A 20229-nucleotide genomic window follows, 5' to 3' on the forward strand; every position below is an offset into this window, starting at 1 on the left:
AATGGTGGAAAAAAATTAAAAAACCTAGTGTAGTATTTGAACTTTAATGATACCTTTTAGATACTAGTAAATGTGGACATGCATTACATGCCGCGGTTTTAGATAACAATAATAATTTCAGTTTCCTTATTAGAACCCATTGAAAAACATAAGTTATCAAAGTAGGGTGTGCTGGTGGATTTAAAATTTATTTAATTTGCATTGTTAATAAAAGTACTTTTTTTGATAAGTAAAATGAAAATTTCATTAAAAGAAAAAGAGTATAATCTGGATAGGTGATAAGGTAGCACCTAAACCACCGAGACTAGGAAGAATATTAAATTCCAGATTACAATTTGAGTGATTTAAAAGGCGCGCCTAGGTGCACAGGTGAGGCGCATTTTGGGGTATGCACCTCGCCTAGGTCCTAGGCACACCCCTTTCAAAAGGCAATTAAAGTTATAAAATCATTATTTTTCATGTGAGAAATAAGAATTTCAAACCCTAATGTAGACTTGTTCGGGTTTGCCTCGATTCATAGGATCAAGAATGCAATATGTTTTACATCACATTAGTTGCTTGAAGCAATGCAATTAAAGGAAAAAAGAGATTGTGGGTTTTACGTGCTTGAAAATGCTTTATATGTTTTCTTTTATTTTTAAATTTTCATTTGAATACGCTTTACTTGTTATGTTTATGTATTTTAATTTTAGATAATTGGTTTCTAAAACATTTATTTTAAAATTTATGTTTATATTTTTTATTAACATCATGTTTAATATTTTTGAATTTTTTTACATTTTTAAATATTTTTGGCATTTTTTTGAATTTTCTGACTTAATTTTTGATTTTTTAGCTTTTGTTTTTGTAGTTTTGCGCCTTTCTTAAAAAGATGCACACCTCGCTTTGCGCCTTTTGCCTCAGGTGCAAATTGGCCCTTGCACCTTTTTTGTGCCTTGCGCTTTTAAAACACTTCAATTTCCACCATCTCCTAGAGACAAACACTTCAAACTTCTCTTAGTGCTGAGAGAAGCACTGGCAGAAATAAGACCAACTGCAATGGATTTGCCCACAGCCGCCCCCAACGTCTACCAGCTCTAGGGACCTTCACATTTCAAGATGGCCACAACGATTCTTCCTCCCCCCTTCCCTTAAACTTTTTTTTTTGACCCCCACATTTCAAGATACCCCTCCCCTAACTACTAACTTAAACTTCCGAATCCCCCTTCACTCTTCTTCAATCCAATCGTCTTTCCTTCCCTCCCTTTCGGTCCATTTCTCACCTCCCTCTCCAACTATTTTCTTTTTATTTTTTTCTTCTGTTTTTTTTTTCAAATTGTTCTATTGCTCGCCTGACCACACTCTCCACTAACTTCTTGATTTCTACCCTCTTCTCCCCTAACCTTCCTTCTTGAATCTTCCTCCTTTCCATACCCAATACTATATCATCCCCTTCCTTTAGTCCCACCCCCGAATCCTCTTGTTTTGTCAATTCAAGATTTGCCAGATGAATCTTGTTCCCGTCTTCAAATTGCAAAGATCGAAAGATCGCTTCTCCTTTTGGGGGTTCTCAACACAAAAAATTCTAGCTTTTGCTTCTCTTCGTTTATATATTCTTTTGTATTTGCTGGTTGGTCTTGCACCTACCAGATCATCTTTCAATCATGAGAAAACTTTTGTAACATGAACATTCTAGACTTATTTGAAGCTTTGAATTTTCTTGGAATCTCCAAAATATCGCCTTTAATAGCCCCATCATTCTCTTTCCTTCTACGACCCAAACCAATGCCTAATCTTCCAATGACAACTTCGTGAGCTGAAGAATCAGAGCCACTCTCCTCCACTCCCAACTCCATAGCTGCCTAACCTTCACTATTCGAACTAGAGTCTAGACCTTATTCTTACATCAGAACTCCTGAGAAATTAGCAATATCGTACCTGGCTCACCATCGAGAGAGTCAGAAGAGCGACATGTAATCTGCTTAGCTTGCAGAAGATAATCAAGCATTGAAGGTGACTCACGAACTACTTCTCTATCACACCCTGCCAACGAGCCAATAAAAGCATCCTTCGACAGACCAGTGATTGCAGTAATTGAATGGTCAGAGGTGCACTTCGAACTCTGAGTTAACCGCCGCCAATCCTTATCCTTTTTCCTTCTATGGCCAAACTTTGTTTTAACTTTACCTCGGGCTCCACCCCTCTTAAATTTATTTAAGATCATCACCCTAAACCCCTATCTTAATGGCATCAATGACCTAATGGCCTAATCAAACTCCACTCGCAATGGGCTCCACCGCTTAAAAGTTTCCCACCTAAACTCACCCAAGCCTCTTCATTTCCTTCGTGAATCTCCTCCTTTCTAAATTTGCTCGCCATGTGTTCCTCCCTATTTAAAAAGCTCTTCACTTTTCCTCCCAAATTTACTATTTTACCCCTTGCCCTTTTCTTATTTTCTCTTATATCCTTTGCTAACATTACCCCACTATTGACTATTCGACTTCCATTATCTTCCTCCAGCCCATTGAACTTCTACACCAGCATCTCCCCTCCTTCCTCTGCTAGGCATTTGAGCATCTGAGTGTAACAAGGCAAGAGCGTTGGGGTTCTCCTCCACCCAACAAGATGAAATGCAACCTTCAACCACCATCCTCAGATTGTACCACTCCCCTACAAAATTAAAAGCTAAGCAAGAAGGAACCAAATGCACATCTTCAACTTCAATCAATAATCTTTTTTTTTTTTTTTTATCAATAACACGTTTCATTAATTAATCATAGAAATAATTACAAAGGGGAAGATAAACTTTCTTATCTTCCAGCTGAGGCTTGAGCCCCCAAGAATTACACCTGAGCCCAAAGCATAGACTCCCTCTTCACCCCTTGTTTAGCTAACCCATCAGAAAAAGATTTAGCTGATCTTTTCACCCAAATGATCTTGACTTCCATCTCTTGAACCAGCCACCTAAATTTCCTCCTTCCGTAACTGCATGGATCTCAGCTCTGAGAAAGTCACCCACTCCAATTGGGCCTGAGAACAGGGATGAAACAATCCCATTCTTGTCCCTAAACACACCTCTAATCCCCAAGTGTCCAAGATTCCCTCTACTACTCCCATTAAAGTTTAGTTTTAAGAAACCAGCTGATGGAGGGGTCCAAGACACACTTATTACTGTTTTGGTCTGGGTGCAACTTGCAATCTCACCCCACTTCCTCAACATGTCATCCACTGTTTAATCTGTGAACAGCTCTGAGGATTTCAGCCATGGTACAACCCTTATATGGATCATTTCTCTCAGTTCTTCAGCACCTCTCTCTACTTCAGAGAAGATCCTGGAGTTTCTTTCTTCCCATAAGGCCAGCATACCAACCAATAATCTTGTTGAAACCAGGTTCTTCAACCAATACGTTTGAGCATCAACTTTTTTAAACGAATTACAAGCGTTTCCCACCTCATTGAAGGTTTGTAGGTTGCAACATTTAGAGGAATTCCATAGGCATTGATCCACACGAGGCTCTTTGCACCCAATCTTTGATTGCCGCCACTAATGGATTCCATTTTCCCAGCCTAAGGTCCACCTGCTTGACTTTAGTAGATTTGCAAACCTGCATGCATCTTCTTCATTTGGACTTTCTCTTTCACGTTCCACCACGAGCTAACCCATCTTAGAATTCTCCACTTTGTCAAGATCAGTGTTAGCAAAACATCCGACTAGGCACTTCTCTAGCCAACAAACCCTCTCTAGGACTCCGTCGCTTGACTCCACAAAGACTTCCTTAACATCTACCATTTTGTTCAATGCTTCACACTTATCATATTTATTTTTGTTTAATATGATAAATATATAATATTAAAAATGTGCACAATCTTTTTGATAAAATTTTGTATTTATTTTTTGACCTATTTGACTTGAAAGAAAGACGGATCTCATTTTTTGGGCAACTTTAATTTTTTTCCATTTTATGAATAATTATAGAAATAATTCTTGTTTATCACACTTATCTAAGTTTAGTATGATAAATTAATAATACTTGAAATATGCCAAAAGTTTCTATTAAATCTCTATTTGTATAACTTTTGTATTTCTAATTCCTATCTATTTTTTTAATTTTTATTGATTATGAAATCATTGCTTGACCCATTTTACTCAAATGATTGGGCTGTTAGAGTGTAAGTTGGTAAGTTTGGGTTGGGTTTAAGCTCAACCTAGGCCCAACCCTATGCATTGGGCCTAAGGATTGAGACTAAAGTCAAGCTTGATCTGTCGAACCTGGGCCCAACCCACACTAGAATTTGATGCGCTCGGGTTGGGCTCAAGCTCAAGTTGGTCAATCAGATCACACTTAAAAATGACACAAATGTATTTGTATATGTATGCATGTATGTATGTAATTAACTAATTACGTTTATATATGTGTATGGTCAAGCCAAGCTTGAGCTACCTAAGAGCTAGACATAATCCTAGCTTGAAAGATAGAAAAGTCCAAACTTTTGGGCCAAGGCCAAGCCTAAGGACCGAAATTTCATGCCATCCGGTTAAAATTGCGGGATGGATCAGTCCAGGGCCAAGTTGAGTCTGCCCAATTTGCATCCCTATGGACTATTTACCACTGGTTAGATGGAAAAGCAGTTTTATTTTTGAGTTGTCATAAATTTTTAATCTATTTCCATCATTAATAAAAATAACTTATTTATCATGAATTTTTGTTTTTTTTTATCAACAAAGAAGAATTTTATTCAAATAAAAGAAACAGTTACAAGATTACAGCAAATAGAAAACAAACATTACTGCAAATAGAAAGCAGACATTGCACAACAAGTGTTCCAATAAAGCCTAGAAAAGCTTCTGCCTATGGACTCCCTTCTTGGCTAATGAATCAGGCATCCCATTTGCAGTTCTCCTGATCCATGTGAACAAGGCGTGAGTTCCCTTGCTAGACTTTCAATCTCCCTTCTATAAATCCAAGGAGCATTACCATTGAATTAGTCCAAGATATCACTATTTTTGAGTCCCCTTCTACCTCCAAATTCTTAAGATCTGCTTGCTTGGCCAGTTTTAACCCCTATAGCAGAGCTAACAGTTCAGCCTTTAAAGAATCATCTTTCCCTAAAGGTCCTAAATACATAGCCAAAACTTTGCTTGAGGAATCTCTAATCACACCACCAGTGCCTTCCAATCCCAGGTTTCCTTTAGAGCTCCCATCAAAATTCAGCTTGAATTTGTTGAGACCTGATGGATTCCACACCACCTTTCTTTCTTTCTTCTCAGAAGAGTGTGTCACTTCTTTCCATGCTCTTACTGTAGAGAACACTGATGTGGGCCCCACAGCTACGGTTTCACTGTGTTCAAAGGGTAGAAAATGTTCTAGTCTGCCTAGGGTTAGCTATTGGTCATTTAGTTGTTTCAATTATTTATTTCAGTCTTATTTTTTGCTCTATTTGTTATGTAAAGACTAAGGGCAGATCTGTCCTTTCCATGTAATGAGCATAACCTATAAATTTTAATTAAAGTGGCGGCGACAGAACATTAAGCTTCTGCTCCTCCTTTCAACCCTTGTGTTCTATTGCTTCTCCTCCCTCTTCCTCTTCTTTCCTTTTACCTTTCTTCTTATCTTCGATCCTGAAATCCATTAGGGTTCAAGACTGATAACAGTCCTGAACTTCTACTTGGTATCAGAGCTAGGGTTTCTCATGTGAGTCTAGTCCAGCCGACCACATGAGAACCATCTAAGGCTGGAAGCTGAGAAAGCAGAGTTCGTTGACTGGTTCTTGGAGATCTCTAGAGGATTAGCAACTGTTTGAAGAAGTGCCACAGTTGCAGCGAGTTGGTGATCAAGAAGAATCAGAGAAGGCTAGGGTTCGGGTAACCTTGGTAGGCAGCGAACTACATCCTATTGTAAGTCTTTTATTTTCTGAGAGAAGTAACATCAGAGAAGATAGGTTGGACCTATCCAGCAAGGGTGGCCGAACCACTCTAGGGTTTTATCTCTCTATTCTCTAGGGTTTTGTCTTATCCCTGCAGCAAACCCTAGTATTGGACTGAACCTTATGATCTTATCCCTACGGCAAATCCTAATAGTTGAGTTTTAGGGTTTCAGCATATCAGATTGATCAGTTTTAAGGTTTCATATTAACCCTAATACAAACCTTATCCGTACGGTACTGTCTGGAGTGTACAGCTTTTAGGACTGATTAAAACCTCAAATTGGCTTCAACATATCAGATTGTTCTTCAAACTGTTTTTTCAGTTTTCTTTTGGGGTTTCGAACACTTCTAATGGGGTGAAAATAATTTGGACTGTTGTTATTGTGTGTGGTTGTTGATTTCAGATCAGTTTTATACATGTTTCATGCACATCTACTCTGAGTACAGATTGGTTCTATAATGATTTTGTGATTGTGGTTGGTAGTCCTAGTGCTGGTTTTGAATGTAGTAACCCTAATTTTGAGACTTCTGGTTCTTGACTGAAATGGAGTTTAAGAATCAGGCAGAAGGCAGTTTTGGGAACAGTAGTTATGGTGGTGGTTCTGAGATAGGTTTTCAGATTATAACTATAAAGTTTGATGGATCAAACTATTTGGAATGGGCCCAATCAGCCATGATAGCTATTGGGGGAAGGGGCGAAGTAGGGTATCTCTTGGGAGATGTGGCAGAACCTTCCAAGGGAGACCCTATGTATACCAAGTGGGTCAAAGAAAACTACTTGGTTATGACATGGCTCTGTAATCCTATGTAGCCCCATATCAGCCGAAATTACTTGTGGGCAAAGACAGCCAAGGAGATATGGAATGTGATGAAAGAGACTTGCTCCCAACCCCTTAATGTTGCCAGAGCATATGAGTTGAAATGTGAGGTGAATTCCCTTAAACAAGGAGAGAAACTGGTGTCGGTCTACTTCTTTACCTTGAAGTCCCTGTGGCATGAGATTGATCACTTAGAGACTCTTGAGTGGGAGAGTCCCAAAGATGCTCATATACATAGAAAGCACATCGAGACAAATAGAGTGTTTGAGTTCCTGGCAGGGCTGAATTCAGAATATGATATTGTGAGGCAGCAGATTTTGACCAGAGATAGTGTGACCCTCTCTCAGGCATACTCCTTAGTGCACAGTGAAGAGACCAGGAGGAAAGTCATGATGCAACCTCAGCCGCTTACACCTGCCTTGGTAGCTATCAAACCGAAAACAGAGGGTGATTCAGAGAGGGACAGAAAGAAGGAAGATAAAAGGGATGTGGTGTGTGAGCATTGCAAGAAACCTAAACACACAAAAGAAAAATGTTGGAAGCTGCATCCACATTTGGTCCCAACAAAGTTGAGAAATAAAAAGGGTAATGCTCATGTGGCTATGACTACTGATTCAGCATCCTCATCTGGCACGAGAGGCACACCATTAGAGACCTTAGTTGCAGTTCGGGCTGCTCTAATACAATTGGAGAAGGAAGTTGGCAGTTCAACTCAGTTATCGCAGTCATCGTCAGCTCCGGCCACATCGGCCTTTGCACACTTAGGTACTCGAGCCTCAGCCTACCATGCCTCTGCTCCAGGTACTACTGAACTGTGTTGGGTAATAGATTCAGGTGCATCCGACCATATGACTAGCTTGCCCTCTTTGTTTACTACTTATTACTTATCTTCTGGTAGGGCTAAAGTATCTATAGCTGATGGCTCTCTTGTCCCTATTTCTGGCAAGGGTGACATCAAACTGTCGGATACTATATCCTTGTCCTCTGTCTTGCATGTTCCTAAACTGGATACTAACCTCCTTTCTGTTAGTAGTATTACCAAACATTTGAATTGCTCAGTAACTTTCTTTCCTGACCGATGTGTTTTTCAGGACCTGGAGACGAAGAAGGTGATTGAGACTGGCTATGAGACGAATGGGATCTATCTACTCGGGGAGAGTTCTCGTCGGGAAGAGTTAGTAGATAAGAAGTTACTTGTTTCTCAGGTTGTGAGTCCGGTTATGCTTTGGCATAACCGATTGGGTCATTTATCTTTTCAGTCCTTGAAGAGTCTGTTTCCTACTTTGTTTGAGTCTGTTGAGTAATAAAAGGTGTAATAGTTCTTTTGATATTGTGCATACTGATGTTTGGGGGCCATATCACATTCCTTCTATGGGTGAGTACAGGTATTTTTTGTTATTTGTTGATGACCACACCCGGTTTTCTTGGGTTTATCTTATGCGATCACGAGATGAGGTGCCTGCCCTGACCCAAAACTTCCATCAAATGATCCTAACCCAGTTTTATGCTAGGATCAAAGTGCTTAGATCTGATAATGCAAAAGAATACTTTGCTAAGCCATTGGCATCGTACCTCCTTAATCATGGGGTTATCCACCAGAGCACTTGCCCTCGTACACCTCAGTAGAATGGGGTTGCAGAGAGGAAGAATAGGCACATATTGGAGGTGGCTAGAAGTATTATGTTTACTTCCAATGTTCCTATTCGCTTCTGGGGTGATGCTATCCTTACGGCGGTATATCTTATTAATCGGATTCCTTCTTGGGTTCTTGATATGAAACCTAATTTTTCCCTTCTATACCCTAATGGGGAGTTGTTCACTATTCCCCTCAAGACATTTGGTTGTACCTGTTTTGTTCAGTTTCTCGGTCCCCATCACTCCAAGTTTGAACCCAAGGCCTCCAAATGCATATTTCTTGGTTATGCACAAACTCAAAAGGGTTATTGTTGTTATGATCCTGTCTCAGGGAAGAAGTTTGTATCCATGGATGTCACTTTCTTTGAGGAGACACCCTACTATTCTCAGGTCTCTCCTCAGGGGAAGAGTAGTGAGCGTGGAGATTTGTGTCCTTTTCTTTAGGGGGAGTGCAGTGAGGACAGGGTTAATACTTTTGGGGCTGTTCCCTTACCTATTCCAGTTGGTGATGAGGGCTGTAGTAGCGAGGGTGGTTAGAGGGATCAGGAGTTGAGAATCTATCACGGGCGATGCAGGAAGGTTGATCCCGGTCATCAGCAGTCCTGGTCAGTTCCAAACTCTTTTGCGGCTCCAAGTCCAGATATTACAGTCCCAGGGCCCACAGAGACTCCTTCCATTGTTGCTACCTCACCCTCTGCAGATGACCTTGACCTTCCCATTGCCCTCTGTAAAGGAAAACAGCATTGCACCACTTCTACAGCCCACTACATCTCCCAGTTTTTGTCCTATGATCACCTTTCTCCCTCCTATAGGTCCTATCTCACCTCCGTTGCTGATGTCCCTATTCCGAGAACAGTGCAAGAAGCCCTATCAGTCCCGGAGTGGAGAGGTGCAATGCAAGTTGAAATGGATGGCCTGTTGAAAAATAATACCTGGGAGCTAGTTGACTTGCCCAAAGGAAAGAAACCAGTTGGATGCATGTGGGTATTTACTGTGAAGCACAATGCGGATGGTTCCATTGAGAGGTACAAAGCTTGGCTAGTTGCAAAAGGGTTCGCTCAGACTTATGGTATAGATTACTTGGAGACATTTGCCCCGGTAGCCAAGATGACCACCATTTGGGTTCTATTATCTCTTGCAGCAAGCTACACTTGGCCTTTGTACCAAATGGATGTTAAGAATGCCTTCCTGAATGGGGACTTGCAGGAAGAGGTTTACATGCAGTTGCCTCCTGTATTCTGTGATACAAAGGCAGGTAAGAAGGTCTGCCGGCTCAATAAGGCATTGTATGGTTTGAAGCAGTCACCTAGAGCTTGGTTCGATAGATTCAAACTAGCCATTGGGAAGTTCGGTTATGTACAGGCCTAGTCAGATCATACACTGTTCATCAAGAGGGTGGAGTCGTCACTGACACTACTTGCAGTATATGTTGATGATATTGTGGTGACAGGAAATGACAACCATGAGATTGAGTCCCTCAAACAGCTCCTTCATCAAGAGTTTGAGGTGAAAGATCTGGGTACACTACGGTATTTTTTGGGTATTGAGGTTGCTAGATCTAAGCAGGGGATCTTTGTCTCTCAGAGGAAATATGTTTTAGATCTCTTGGTTGAAACTGGAAAGCTGGGTGTCAAACCTGCAGATACACCCATTGAACAGAACCACAGGATTAGTGTAGAGAGTGGGGAGCTGCTTGAAGACAAAGTTATGTTCCAGCGGTTAGTGGGAAAGCTCCTATATCTATGCCTCACCTAGCCAGATATCAGTTATGCCGTTAGTGTTGTCAGTCAGTACATGCATTCTCCTAGAACCACGCACCTTCTAGCAGCAGAAAGAATACTAGCATACTTGAAGAGATGCCCGGGTAGAGGTATACTGTTCAAGAACAATGACCACATGAAGGTGGAAGTCTATACGGATGTCGATTGGGCTGGGAGTGTTGATGACAGAAGGTCTACCTTTGGATATTGTGCTCTTGTGGGAGGTAACCTGGTTTCTTGGAGGAGTAAGAAACAGAGTGTTGTCTCCCGATCCAGTGCTGAAGCTGAGTACAGGTCAATGGCTAATGGAGTGGCTGAAATTCTTTGGCTGAGATCACTACTTGAGGAGTTGGGTATTGAGTATGAGAAGCCCCTGATGCTGTATTGAGATAATCAAGCGGCTATTAATATAGCACACAACCCAGTGCAGCATGACAGGACTAAACATATTGAAGTTGATTGACACTTTGTACGAGAGAGGGTCTCATCACAAGAAGTGTGTCTCCCATACATCACCTCCAATATGCAGCTGATAGATATCATCACCAAAGCTGTACCACGGAAGAAGCTAGAGGCAGATCTATCCAAGTTGGGAATGATAAACATTTATTCCCAACTTGAGGGGGAGTGTAGAGAACACTGATGTGGGCCCCACAGCTACGGTCCCACTGTGTTTGTAGGGTAGAAGATGTTCTAGTCTGCCTAGGGTTGGCTATTGGTCATTTAGTTGTTTCAGTTATTTATTTCAATCTTATTTTTTGCTCTATTTGTTATGTAAAGACTAAGGGCAGATCTGTCCTTTCCATGTAATGAGCATAACCTATAAATATTAATTAAAGTGGTGGCGGCAGAACACTAAGCTTCTGCTCCTCCTTTCAACCCTTGTGTTCTACTGCTTCTCCTCCCTCTTCCTCTTCTTTCCTCTTACCTTTCTTCTTATCTTCGATCCTGAAATCCATTAGGGTTCAAGACTGATAACAGTCCTGAACTTCTACTCTTACTATATCAATAATCGAGAAACTTTGAAAGAGCTCAAGTGTTATCACATAGTGTGCAACATTTATCTTAATGGCCTCCACTAGATCTTCACTTGACTTGTACTTGTTGAAAATTATTACATTCCTTTCCTCCCATACAGTCCATACCACCACTGCCCTAACTGATTTCTACATAACTCTTCCTCTTTTTGTTGGCTGCCTTAAAAAGTTTGGGTTGAAGAGGCTTACTACATCATGGGGAGTACTCCACTTGCAACCAAATAGAGAACAAAAGACTCCCAAACAAAGAGCACAAAAGGGCAATGGATCAGTAAATGGGGTAGGGATTCACCATCTGTAGAGCAAAGAATGCACATATGAGGGGAGAGGCATTTGTTTGGACTCCTTTTTTGAAGCATGTCATAGGTGTTCACCTTCCCAAGAAAAATCTCCCATCACAGAGCTTGGATTTTTGGTAGAATGTGATTGCTCCAAATCTCTTTCACTAGGAAATGCTCTCCCCCATCTGGAGTTTGCACAAGAGTATTAAAAAAGGAAGCACATGTAAAGGTGCCATCAAATGAAGTAGACCAAGATCTAGTGTCCTCCAAATATTGAACCAAAAAGGCTGTCTTAAGCTTGTCAAGCAAACAAATAAGGGACTCACACTCATTATCTCTCAAACCCCTTTTGAAAGAAAAATCCCAACTTGGTCCAAAGTGAGAAAAAGTGACAGTTTGATATAGGTAATAACTTGTAGTCAGAAACTGAATATCCCAAAAAAGACCCTAGAACTACAATCCGCATCAAATCTAATGAGATTAATAAAGATTGGGTATACCTCTTGTATTGCTTTCCACGGAGAGCTCGAGGATGATGTGGGGGCTACCTTTGCATCCCAACCGTTGTTCATCAGCCCGTGAATGCTTTCTATAACCTTGTGCCAGTGCCACAACCTGTTACTTTGCAATGGAAACCTCCAAGCTACTTTCTTAACAGAGAAGCATTTCTGTGAACTAAGTTCCCCAATCCTAGACCTCCCTTTTCCTTTGTTTTGCTGACTTGTTCATACTTTACTAGGTTAGTTAACTTACTTATTACCACTTCATTGGGGGTGAAGTTGGAAGGAGTATTTTTTTTTTCTTGGGAGTTCTATATTGCAGGCTTGCTTATAAAGTTTTTAACTGTTGCTTTCTTATCCCAGCTTTTGTTGGTTTATGGACTGGGATTTGCTTTTCTTTTGTTCTTCCCTCTTTCCTTTTGTTCGTTAATAATGTAGGGTCTGGTAAATAGAAAGTAAGGTTGATGGGAAGCCTTGCTTCAAAATCTAGCAAAGTATGCTCTAAATCTGGGGGAAATCTAGAGAATGGTTGCTGGCGTTCTTCTAGACTAGTAGCAGAGAACTACTAAAAGATAAAACAGAAAAAAGAAGAAATCAACTTCTGTTGTCCTGGACAGATATACATTATAAATAGAACTCCTCAAAGCTTTGACTGAAATAGAAATTTGGCTATTACCAAAAATGCATCTAGTCCTAGAAACTCCTAAAATTAGAAACTCAGCAAAATAGTAGTTGATTTAAATTAATAGTTTACTAGACAAAATAGGAAATAACTAATTGTATACCTTCTAACAAAAAACAGGAACTCCTAAAGAAAATAACAGCTATTTTTTTTTAAAGTAGAAACTATGTTTTTGTAACTTTGGGATGGTCAAATCTATTTAGAAATTGATTTTTTGCATCTTTTATTGGTTTAGAAGGCTGAGGTACATCAGTTAGTAAAATTTTGTTGAGCCATCTTCAGAGAATGGTAATGTGATCTCTTGAACTTAATCCAGTAAAGATAATTCTAAATTCAGAAATGACCCATCTTCTGTAAATGACATTCTGAAAGACCTAAAGACATTGTAATGGTGAAGTGGCCCTATGTCTTCTAATTATATTGAAGATCATACAAAAGATGAATGTTTAATTTAATGATGATTCTGTAGGAGAATCTAGGACATTCAAGAATATCTGCAAATCATAATACTACACATGTATGAACTTCTATGGCTAAAGTACCAATAGCTATATATAATGTTAGAAAATGCAAAAAGTTCCATGAAAGGCCTATTTTAATCATCCATGAATCCCCATTTCTAAATGCTATATCAAACTCCCAGACAGTGAACTTTATTTTGGAATGTCACTTTCATAGCCCCATATAATCAATGAGATTTCTCTCTAGGTCCTTGGAGATGGTTTGATGATAGATTTCTCTCTAGGTCCTTGGAGATGGTTTGATGAATCTATGTTGGATTGCTGTGAACCTTTGGAAAAGATTAAAGCTAAAGGCATCACATTTGGAAAGGTTGTATGTCTGGCTCACTGTGCTGGTGCTAAAGTTGAAGCTTTTCGCACAAACCAGAGCACTTTAAATGATTTCCGTCAACATGTCATAACGTGTACTTCTTCTGAAGATAATCACGTAATCACGTCCTACCACAGAGCATCTTTTAAGCAGGTTTTTACTTATCTCAATTAATTTTGGCTTTAGTTAATTTATATCTTCTTCTTCGGTTTAACATTTAGTTGTTCTCTTCTCTTATGTTTTTCAATTTTTTTTTTAAATTTTTATGCATACTTATTGGTGATGCTTTAACTTCTTGATACATTGAGGTGGAGGATCATGCAGAAGTCTATGATCCTTTCTACCAGTTTCTCATGTCTCTAATTTTGTTTATGGGATAAACCTTTAGCAAATTTCATTTTGATTGGCATAATCAATGGCGTTCTGCATCCATATTGACGAAGTTATAGTCTTAATTTAATGAGATGCATTACTAGCAAATCTATTTCCAATTTTTAGTTTTTTTTTGCTTGAATTTACAATACAGGGATAACTTAACCTGAGATTATATTTCAATCCCTGAAGGTGCTTTAGTCTCAATTCCTCTAATTTGTCATTGATTTATTTTTTAGTTAGAATGTGTTGCAAATTTGATTCTTTTAAGCAATTATGAGGTCAGTTAGTGGTTCAATACAATTAACTTTCTCTAGTTGATATTTGTATGACTAAGAGGAACTAACTTTGGATGATACTTCAACAAAAAAATAAATAAAAAGAAAAAACCTCGGATGATACTGAACATGTTTGATGTTGTGTTTAGTAGTTAAGCCACTTATTTGTTTGGTTATCTTCTGTGAATTTGGGACCTCTTTCTTTGTTATTTGTTCTTCTATACTTTCTAGATGACCTGCTCTACTTTTAGTTGGCAAATTCTCCAATTTATCAGCCTCTGTTTTTTTTTTATCAATAACAGAAACTTATATTAAAGAATTAATAGAAAGATACAGAAGAAGGAAGGAGAGATAAAATCTCTTAACCCTCCCCGAGAAATACAGAAAACAGAATTACAATACAGCCCAGAACATTTGATCCCTTCCCACCCCTTGTTTAGCAAGAGCATCCACAAAAGAGTTAGCATTTCTCTTAACCTATTGTAGCTGAATCTCTACATTCTGAGTTAGTGAATTGAACCTTCTTTTTTTTTTTGTTTGCGAACTTCCATAATTAATTTTCCTCGTTCAACTAGCATATAACCAATTTTGAATCTCCTTCTACAATTAACTTTCTGATATTTAATTCTTTAGCCTTCTTTAACCCTTCCATTACTGCCATAGCCTCAGCTCTAAGTGAATCCCCTACACCAATTGGGCCTGAAAACATAGCAATAACTTTCCCTTCCTCATCTTTGAATGTTCCTCCAATGCCTGAGGGTCCCAGATTGCCCTTACTACTTCCATCAAAGAACTAGATGCTGGCGGAGTCTTCATTTGAAATGGGGCTGAATTAGCCATTTCCTTCCAGCTCCTTGACAACATATCTGTGGTTACCCCTTCAAATACCTCCAATGACTTTATCCAATGTGCAACCCAAATACTGACTGCTTCAATGATGTCCTCTTTACTCCTCTTCTTTTTCAGAAAATATGTGTGAGTTCCTTTCTTCCTAAATTGTCTGGCAGATGACAGCTCTAACACACCTCCACATTATTCTGCCCCTTTCCTTTGGCCACCTAAGAAAGGAAGAAGCAAACAGACCTTGTACACTTTGTGGGGGTATCCTTCTGCAACCAAACAAAGAGAGAAACCAATTCCAAATAACTAAAACAAAAGGGCAAATACCGAAAAAAAAAACATAAGGGCGAATACCAAAAAAAAAAAAAAAGGGCAGGAAATTAATAAGTAATAGCAGCTCTCACCATTAGCCTTACAAAGGATAATTCAGCTGCCTCTGTTATTTCTCAGAGTTGTTCTTTATGATCCAGATGCCTTGTTAGCTGTCTAAATGTTAATAAAAACATTTTGACTCTTTTATGCTTTGCAAAATCAAAATAATATTGTTGTGTGCAAAAGGGAATCTTGTTTTCCTTGCCTAGAAATGTATTGGCTATTTATAGCATATATACATGACTTGGAAACAATTGTAGCCTTGATGAATTTATGATTTCTTTAGTGGGAATCTCAGAAACAGTCTCTACCCAGGCAGAACTCCAAATAATTACCCTGTCATAATCTGTATTCACAATGCAAATGGTTAAATTTCTATGCTTGCAATGTTACATTGCATTTACTCTCGAATAACAAGTTTCTTTTAATGGTAGTAATTCAAAAGAGGATTTTATTGAAATTAAAAAAAAAAAGTGTAGAACAGGTGATAGGGTGATGAGATAACACCACAAACAAAAAGTACAATGAGAACCACAAAGAAACAGAACAAAATTACAACCAGAATATCAAGGAAAAAGGAGCAGACATCAACTGCAGACATTACTAAATATCCGAGTACAAACTAATCCAATTCAAGGGTAGACCAGAAGTGTAGGACAAAAGAGTCTTTAGAAGCCACTACAAATTCTGGTAAAAGCCAAAATCCAGTCCACAATCATGTTGCCAATATCAGCATATATTTTTTCAGCATCTCTTCTTTCCATCAAGCAGTTTTCTATTTCTTTCTTTTGAAATTCCCCAACAAATGGAAGAAGGAACAGAACTCCAGGGAAAGAGTTGCCTTTTTGCTTCCTTGCAGATCTGACCAATCAAAAGAATTCCCAGGGATTGTTTAGTTGAACCTTGAACAATGAAAAGAAGAAACCACAAATAAAAGCTGTCATTCCACAATGGATAGCCAGATGCCTGATAACCTCTTCATTCTCAATGTCACTGCACATGTAACTTAGACTAGCCCATTTGAAGCCTCTCTTGTTCAAATGATCTATTGTAAGAATATTATCCAGAGCAACCAACCGTGCAAATGCTTCCATCCTTGGAGGAATAGGATATCCCCAAACCCCTCTAATATTCAGACTCTGCACTTCTGAACAATTGCATTGTAGTAGGATCTAACAATAAAACATCCCTTACTACATTCCTTCCACCATCTAGAATCGAGTTCTGAAGGTGCAGCTTGTTGTGCTTTAACCTTAGAAAAAATATATATTCTTCATATTCCCTGTCCAACAAAGGTCTTCTAAACTTGGGATGTGAAATCACCTTATTGCCTCTTACTTCAAAGGTCTTTAGAGCACAATCTGTATAATCTTTTTTTTTTTTTTCTGATCAGTACCAAGCAAAGATTTAATTAATGGGAGGAAAAGATACAAATTTGGGTAGCCTTGGCTACCCCATTACGAGATAGGCATTACAAGAAAGGCAAACCAATAAGTATGATCTTAATCATTATAATGGAGCCCAAAAACACTATCCCTGTTAACCCCTTACTTTGCTAGTTGATCTGCAAGACTATTAGCTGACCTTGGTACCCAATGGAAATCCACCTGCATGTTTCTTGACAGTCTTCTGACCTTTTTGATCTCATATTGAAAGTACCATGGGGCTTTTGCAGACTGTTTCAGCCAACTGATGACTACTTTTGAATATCCTTCAACCATCAGTTTATTGACCCTATTTCGAAAGCTTTTTGTGTTCCAAATACGATAGGTCCATAGCATTCCATTCTGCTGTGTGATCTTAGACATAACTCACACAGCTTGCCAATCTCACATCAATCGTCCTCCCAAAATCTCACCCTGGACCCCTTGCCCACCTTGAATTTTGCTTGCCCACCTTGAATTTTGTAAATCCCACAAAAAAAAGTTTTAAATGCACAATCTCCATCCATACATACATCTTCAATGAAGTACACTTCTCTATGACCCCACTAAAATCTGAGTAGCTGACCACTTCAAGTTACATGCTACCACTATTTTCCATAATGTCTCTCTTTCCAAACTAAACCTCCAAAGCTATTTTCTGGAAAGTGCTTGTTTATAATTCTAATTCTTCTTAAATCTTATCTCCCCACACTTTTTGGTCTACAAAGTACAAATCCAATTCCACTTCACTAAATGATATTTCTTCCTTCCCCAATTCCACCCCACATGAATAAATATCTGCATGGAACAAAGACTTCAGTTCTTTTTCTTACACATTTCATTTTGGGTGAACTTAGCAAGGTTATCTGTAGAGTGGTTTTGTAAGATGATGAACACTATTACATATTCTGCATTTTCAACTATTATCAAATGGCCCCTTAGTGTGTCCTAAGTCTTCATTGATAGAAGTGGGTGCCGAGGTGAACCTAATGTAAGAGATAATAGAGTAGATAACACATGCTAGTCTACCTTCTCTTGTACATTTGTATATTCTGTTTTATACAAGGTTTAAAATGTCAATGTCGATGGAAATGTCACTTACCAAAATATAGGACATATGTTGGAAATGTCGAGGGGAAATATTGTAAAAATTAGAGACATTGTGGAAATATTATGAAATATGTGGAAATATGCAATGATATTTTGTAAAATGATAAAAGAAGCATTAATACATATTTCTAGACTATTATCTTATTCCCAACCATTATATAAAGCTAAGAAACTAAGCTTAATAACAAATTAGTAAATGATGATTTACTGATTTATTGCATTTGATGTTTTTACAAGGTTATCTGATATTTTCTTTTCTTATTTTTTATTCTGATTTATTATAAATTCTAATATATTTTTTTCACACTAGTAAATAGAAATACATTTATTCTGATTTTTTAAATATTAAAGTTATAATACATTGTGTTTTATTATAAATTTAATAAACTGATTCTCCTTTTTGTAGTATTAAGATTATGATAAATTTTGATTTCTTATAAAACTTAGTCAATTTATTATGATTTTTAATACGAAGTTTATAATAAATTATGATTTAGTATAAAATTTAATAAATTTATTCTGATTTTTTATAGTAAATGTAGAATATGATTTATTGTAAAATTTAATAAACATTTTCTGATTTTAATAAATATTTTAAAAAATACTAACTAGTTAATATTTTATTAGTTGAAAAATATTTTATGTTTTATATCATAAAGTAATTAATTTATTCTTTTGTTTTTATATTTTGTTAATTCTTTTTTGTAAATATTTTATTTGAAATATTAAATAAAAATTATTAATGGAATAATTTATGTTAACATAATATACTAATATATTATATTATTAATGTATATTAGTCGACATCCTGTTGACATAATAGGAAAAACTGTCTTTTTTTTTGGTTATTTGGACCGATTTGGTCGACATTTCCAAAATATAGGAAATGTCGACCAAAATAATGCAACTTTTATATTACTATCCATTTTCATGTCGGTGAGCCTTGACATCGACATATGTCGGGCGACATTAGCGACATTTGAAACCATGGTTTTATATCTTTAATAAATTTTTTGATTGTTACTGATAAAAGAAAATGAGTTCATTGATGGAATTCATTACTCATGAAGAATAAAAAGAACCAATATGTTTAGATCTGGGTATTGTAGGGGTCAGGCTGGTTGGCTGAGTTGTGGATGTGTTTGGAAGTTGACTAGCTGCTGCTACCAATACAGATAACTGAAATCATCTTTGTGATATGTGCCATTAGACTTTTCCCTCCTTTTCTATTAATCTTGTATCTAGGTTTATGTTGAAATTCTTTTTCAGCATGTTGGCATTTTTATTTGGATCTTTCAGTCAACTATAAGTTTGATCACCACTTTGGCATTTGATGATTGGACTATTTATTACTGTCAGGCCTTTTTGTGGGATACTGGAAGTTGTGCGGTTGTGCCTAGATGTTAAGTTTATAAATGGAATATTATCAGAAACGTCTGTTATAACTAATTATGGATTACAGTACATATATCTGATTTTTTATTTTATCATCAATGCATTGTTTTGTCTTGTGCAATTTTAAATGGCTTTCATTTGTGGCCATATTATTTCTCGTAGATCAAACTGTCTCACTCTTTTGTGCAGACTGGGAGTGGCCACTTTTCGCCTATTGGTGGTTATCATGCCGGAAGGGATATGGTTCTGATTCTAGATGTTGCACGTTTTAAGTATCCTCCACATTGGGTTCCACTTCCGATTCTTTGGGAAGCCATGAATACTGTTGATGAGACAACAGGACACTATAGAGGGTGCTCTCCTTGTAACTGAATCTCAGTATTTTATCAGATCAGATATACTATTGTGCCTACCGGAAATTATCTACTGTACACGGGCAATATTATATTTCCTATTGACAACCTAGTGATGCCTTTTTTTTGTAAGTAATGAACATTAATCTTCACACATATACGACCATAGAAAGTAAAAAAAATAGAGGTTTGACAGTTGACAATTAAAACTAGTGCTTTTAGTACTAGATCACTACCATGCCAATAAACATCACCTTTTTGCTCAACAATTTCAAGCATTGCTTTTCTTGTTTAGTATGTTGTACCTTAGGAGGGTATTTTTGTCCAATTGGTTCTATAAAAAGTAGCTATGGACTGAGAGCCATATGCTTTTTTGAACTTTCCTCCTCCTTACCTTCTCTTCCTTTCTCACTTTCTCAATCCTACAGTTTGGTATTAGAGGAGGATTATTCTTCTACTGTTGCTGATTGAGTGAATGGAAGAACCTACTGACATCAGCAGGTCATAGAATGGTATTAGCAGGCATATGGTCTTGTGGTCAGGTTGCTAGTTTTGATGAAAAGCCCTAGATTCTCCTGGTGTGTTAATTTAAGGAGTAGCAGATTTCAATTGATTTGATATTTGGAAAAGTTCAGTT

The 20229-nt window shown here is 37.8% G+C and overlaps 1 protein-coding gene across 3 annotated transcripts in view; it reads left to right on the forward strand.

Annotated features, from left to right (window-relative positions):
* The window catches only part of LOC148865037 (glutathione gamma-glutamylcysteinyltransferase 1-like), an 80004-nt gene that overhangs the window by 23228 nt on the left and 36547 nt on the right, over positions 1–20229 (forward strand). For 2 of the 3 annotated variants that reach the window (XM_088981378.1, XM_088981376.1), the window contains exons 3-4: positions 13363–13601; positions 19429–19592. In XM_088981378.1, the coding sequence (XP_088837504.1) occupies positions 13363–13601; positions 19429–19592 (403 nt within the window). Of the gene's footprint in view, positions 1–13325; positions 13602–19428; positions 19593–20229 lie in introns of all 3 variants that reach the window. The other variant, XM_088981379.1, reaches the window with a different exon arrangement.

This window comes from Nelumbo lutea, chromosome 3 (assembly GCF_056320005.1).
Source record: "Nelumbo lutea isolate HS-2025 chromosome 3, American lotus-T2T, whole genome shotgun sequence".
NCBI classification, from domain to species: domain Eukaryota; kingdom Viridiplantae; phylum Streptophyta; class Magnoliopsida; order Proteales; family Nelumbonaceae; genus Nelumbo; species Nelumbo lutea.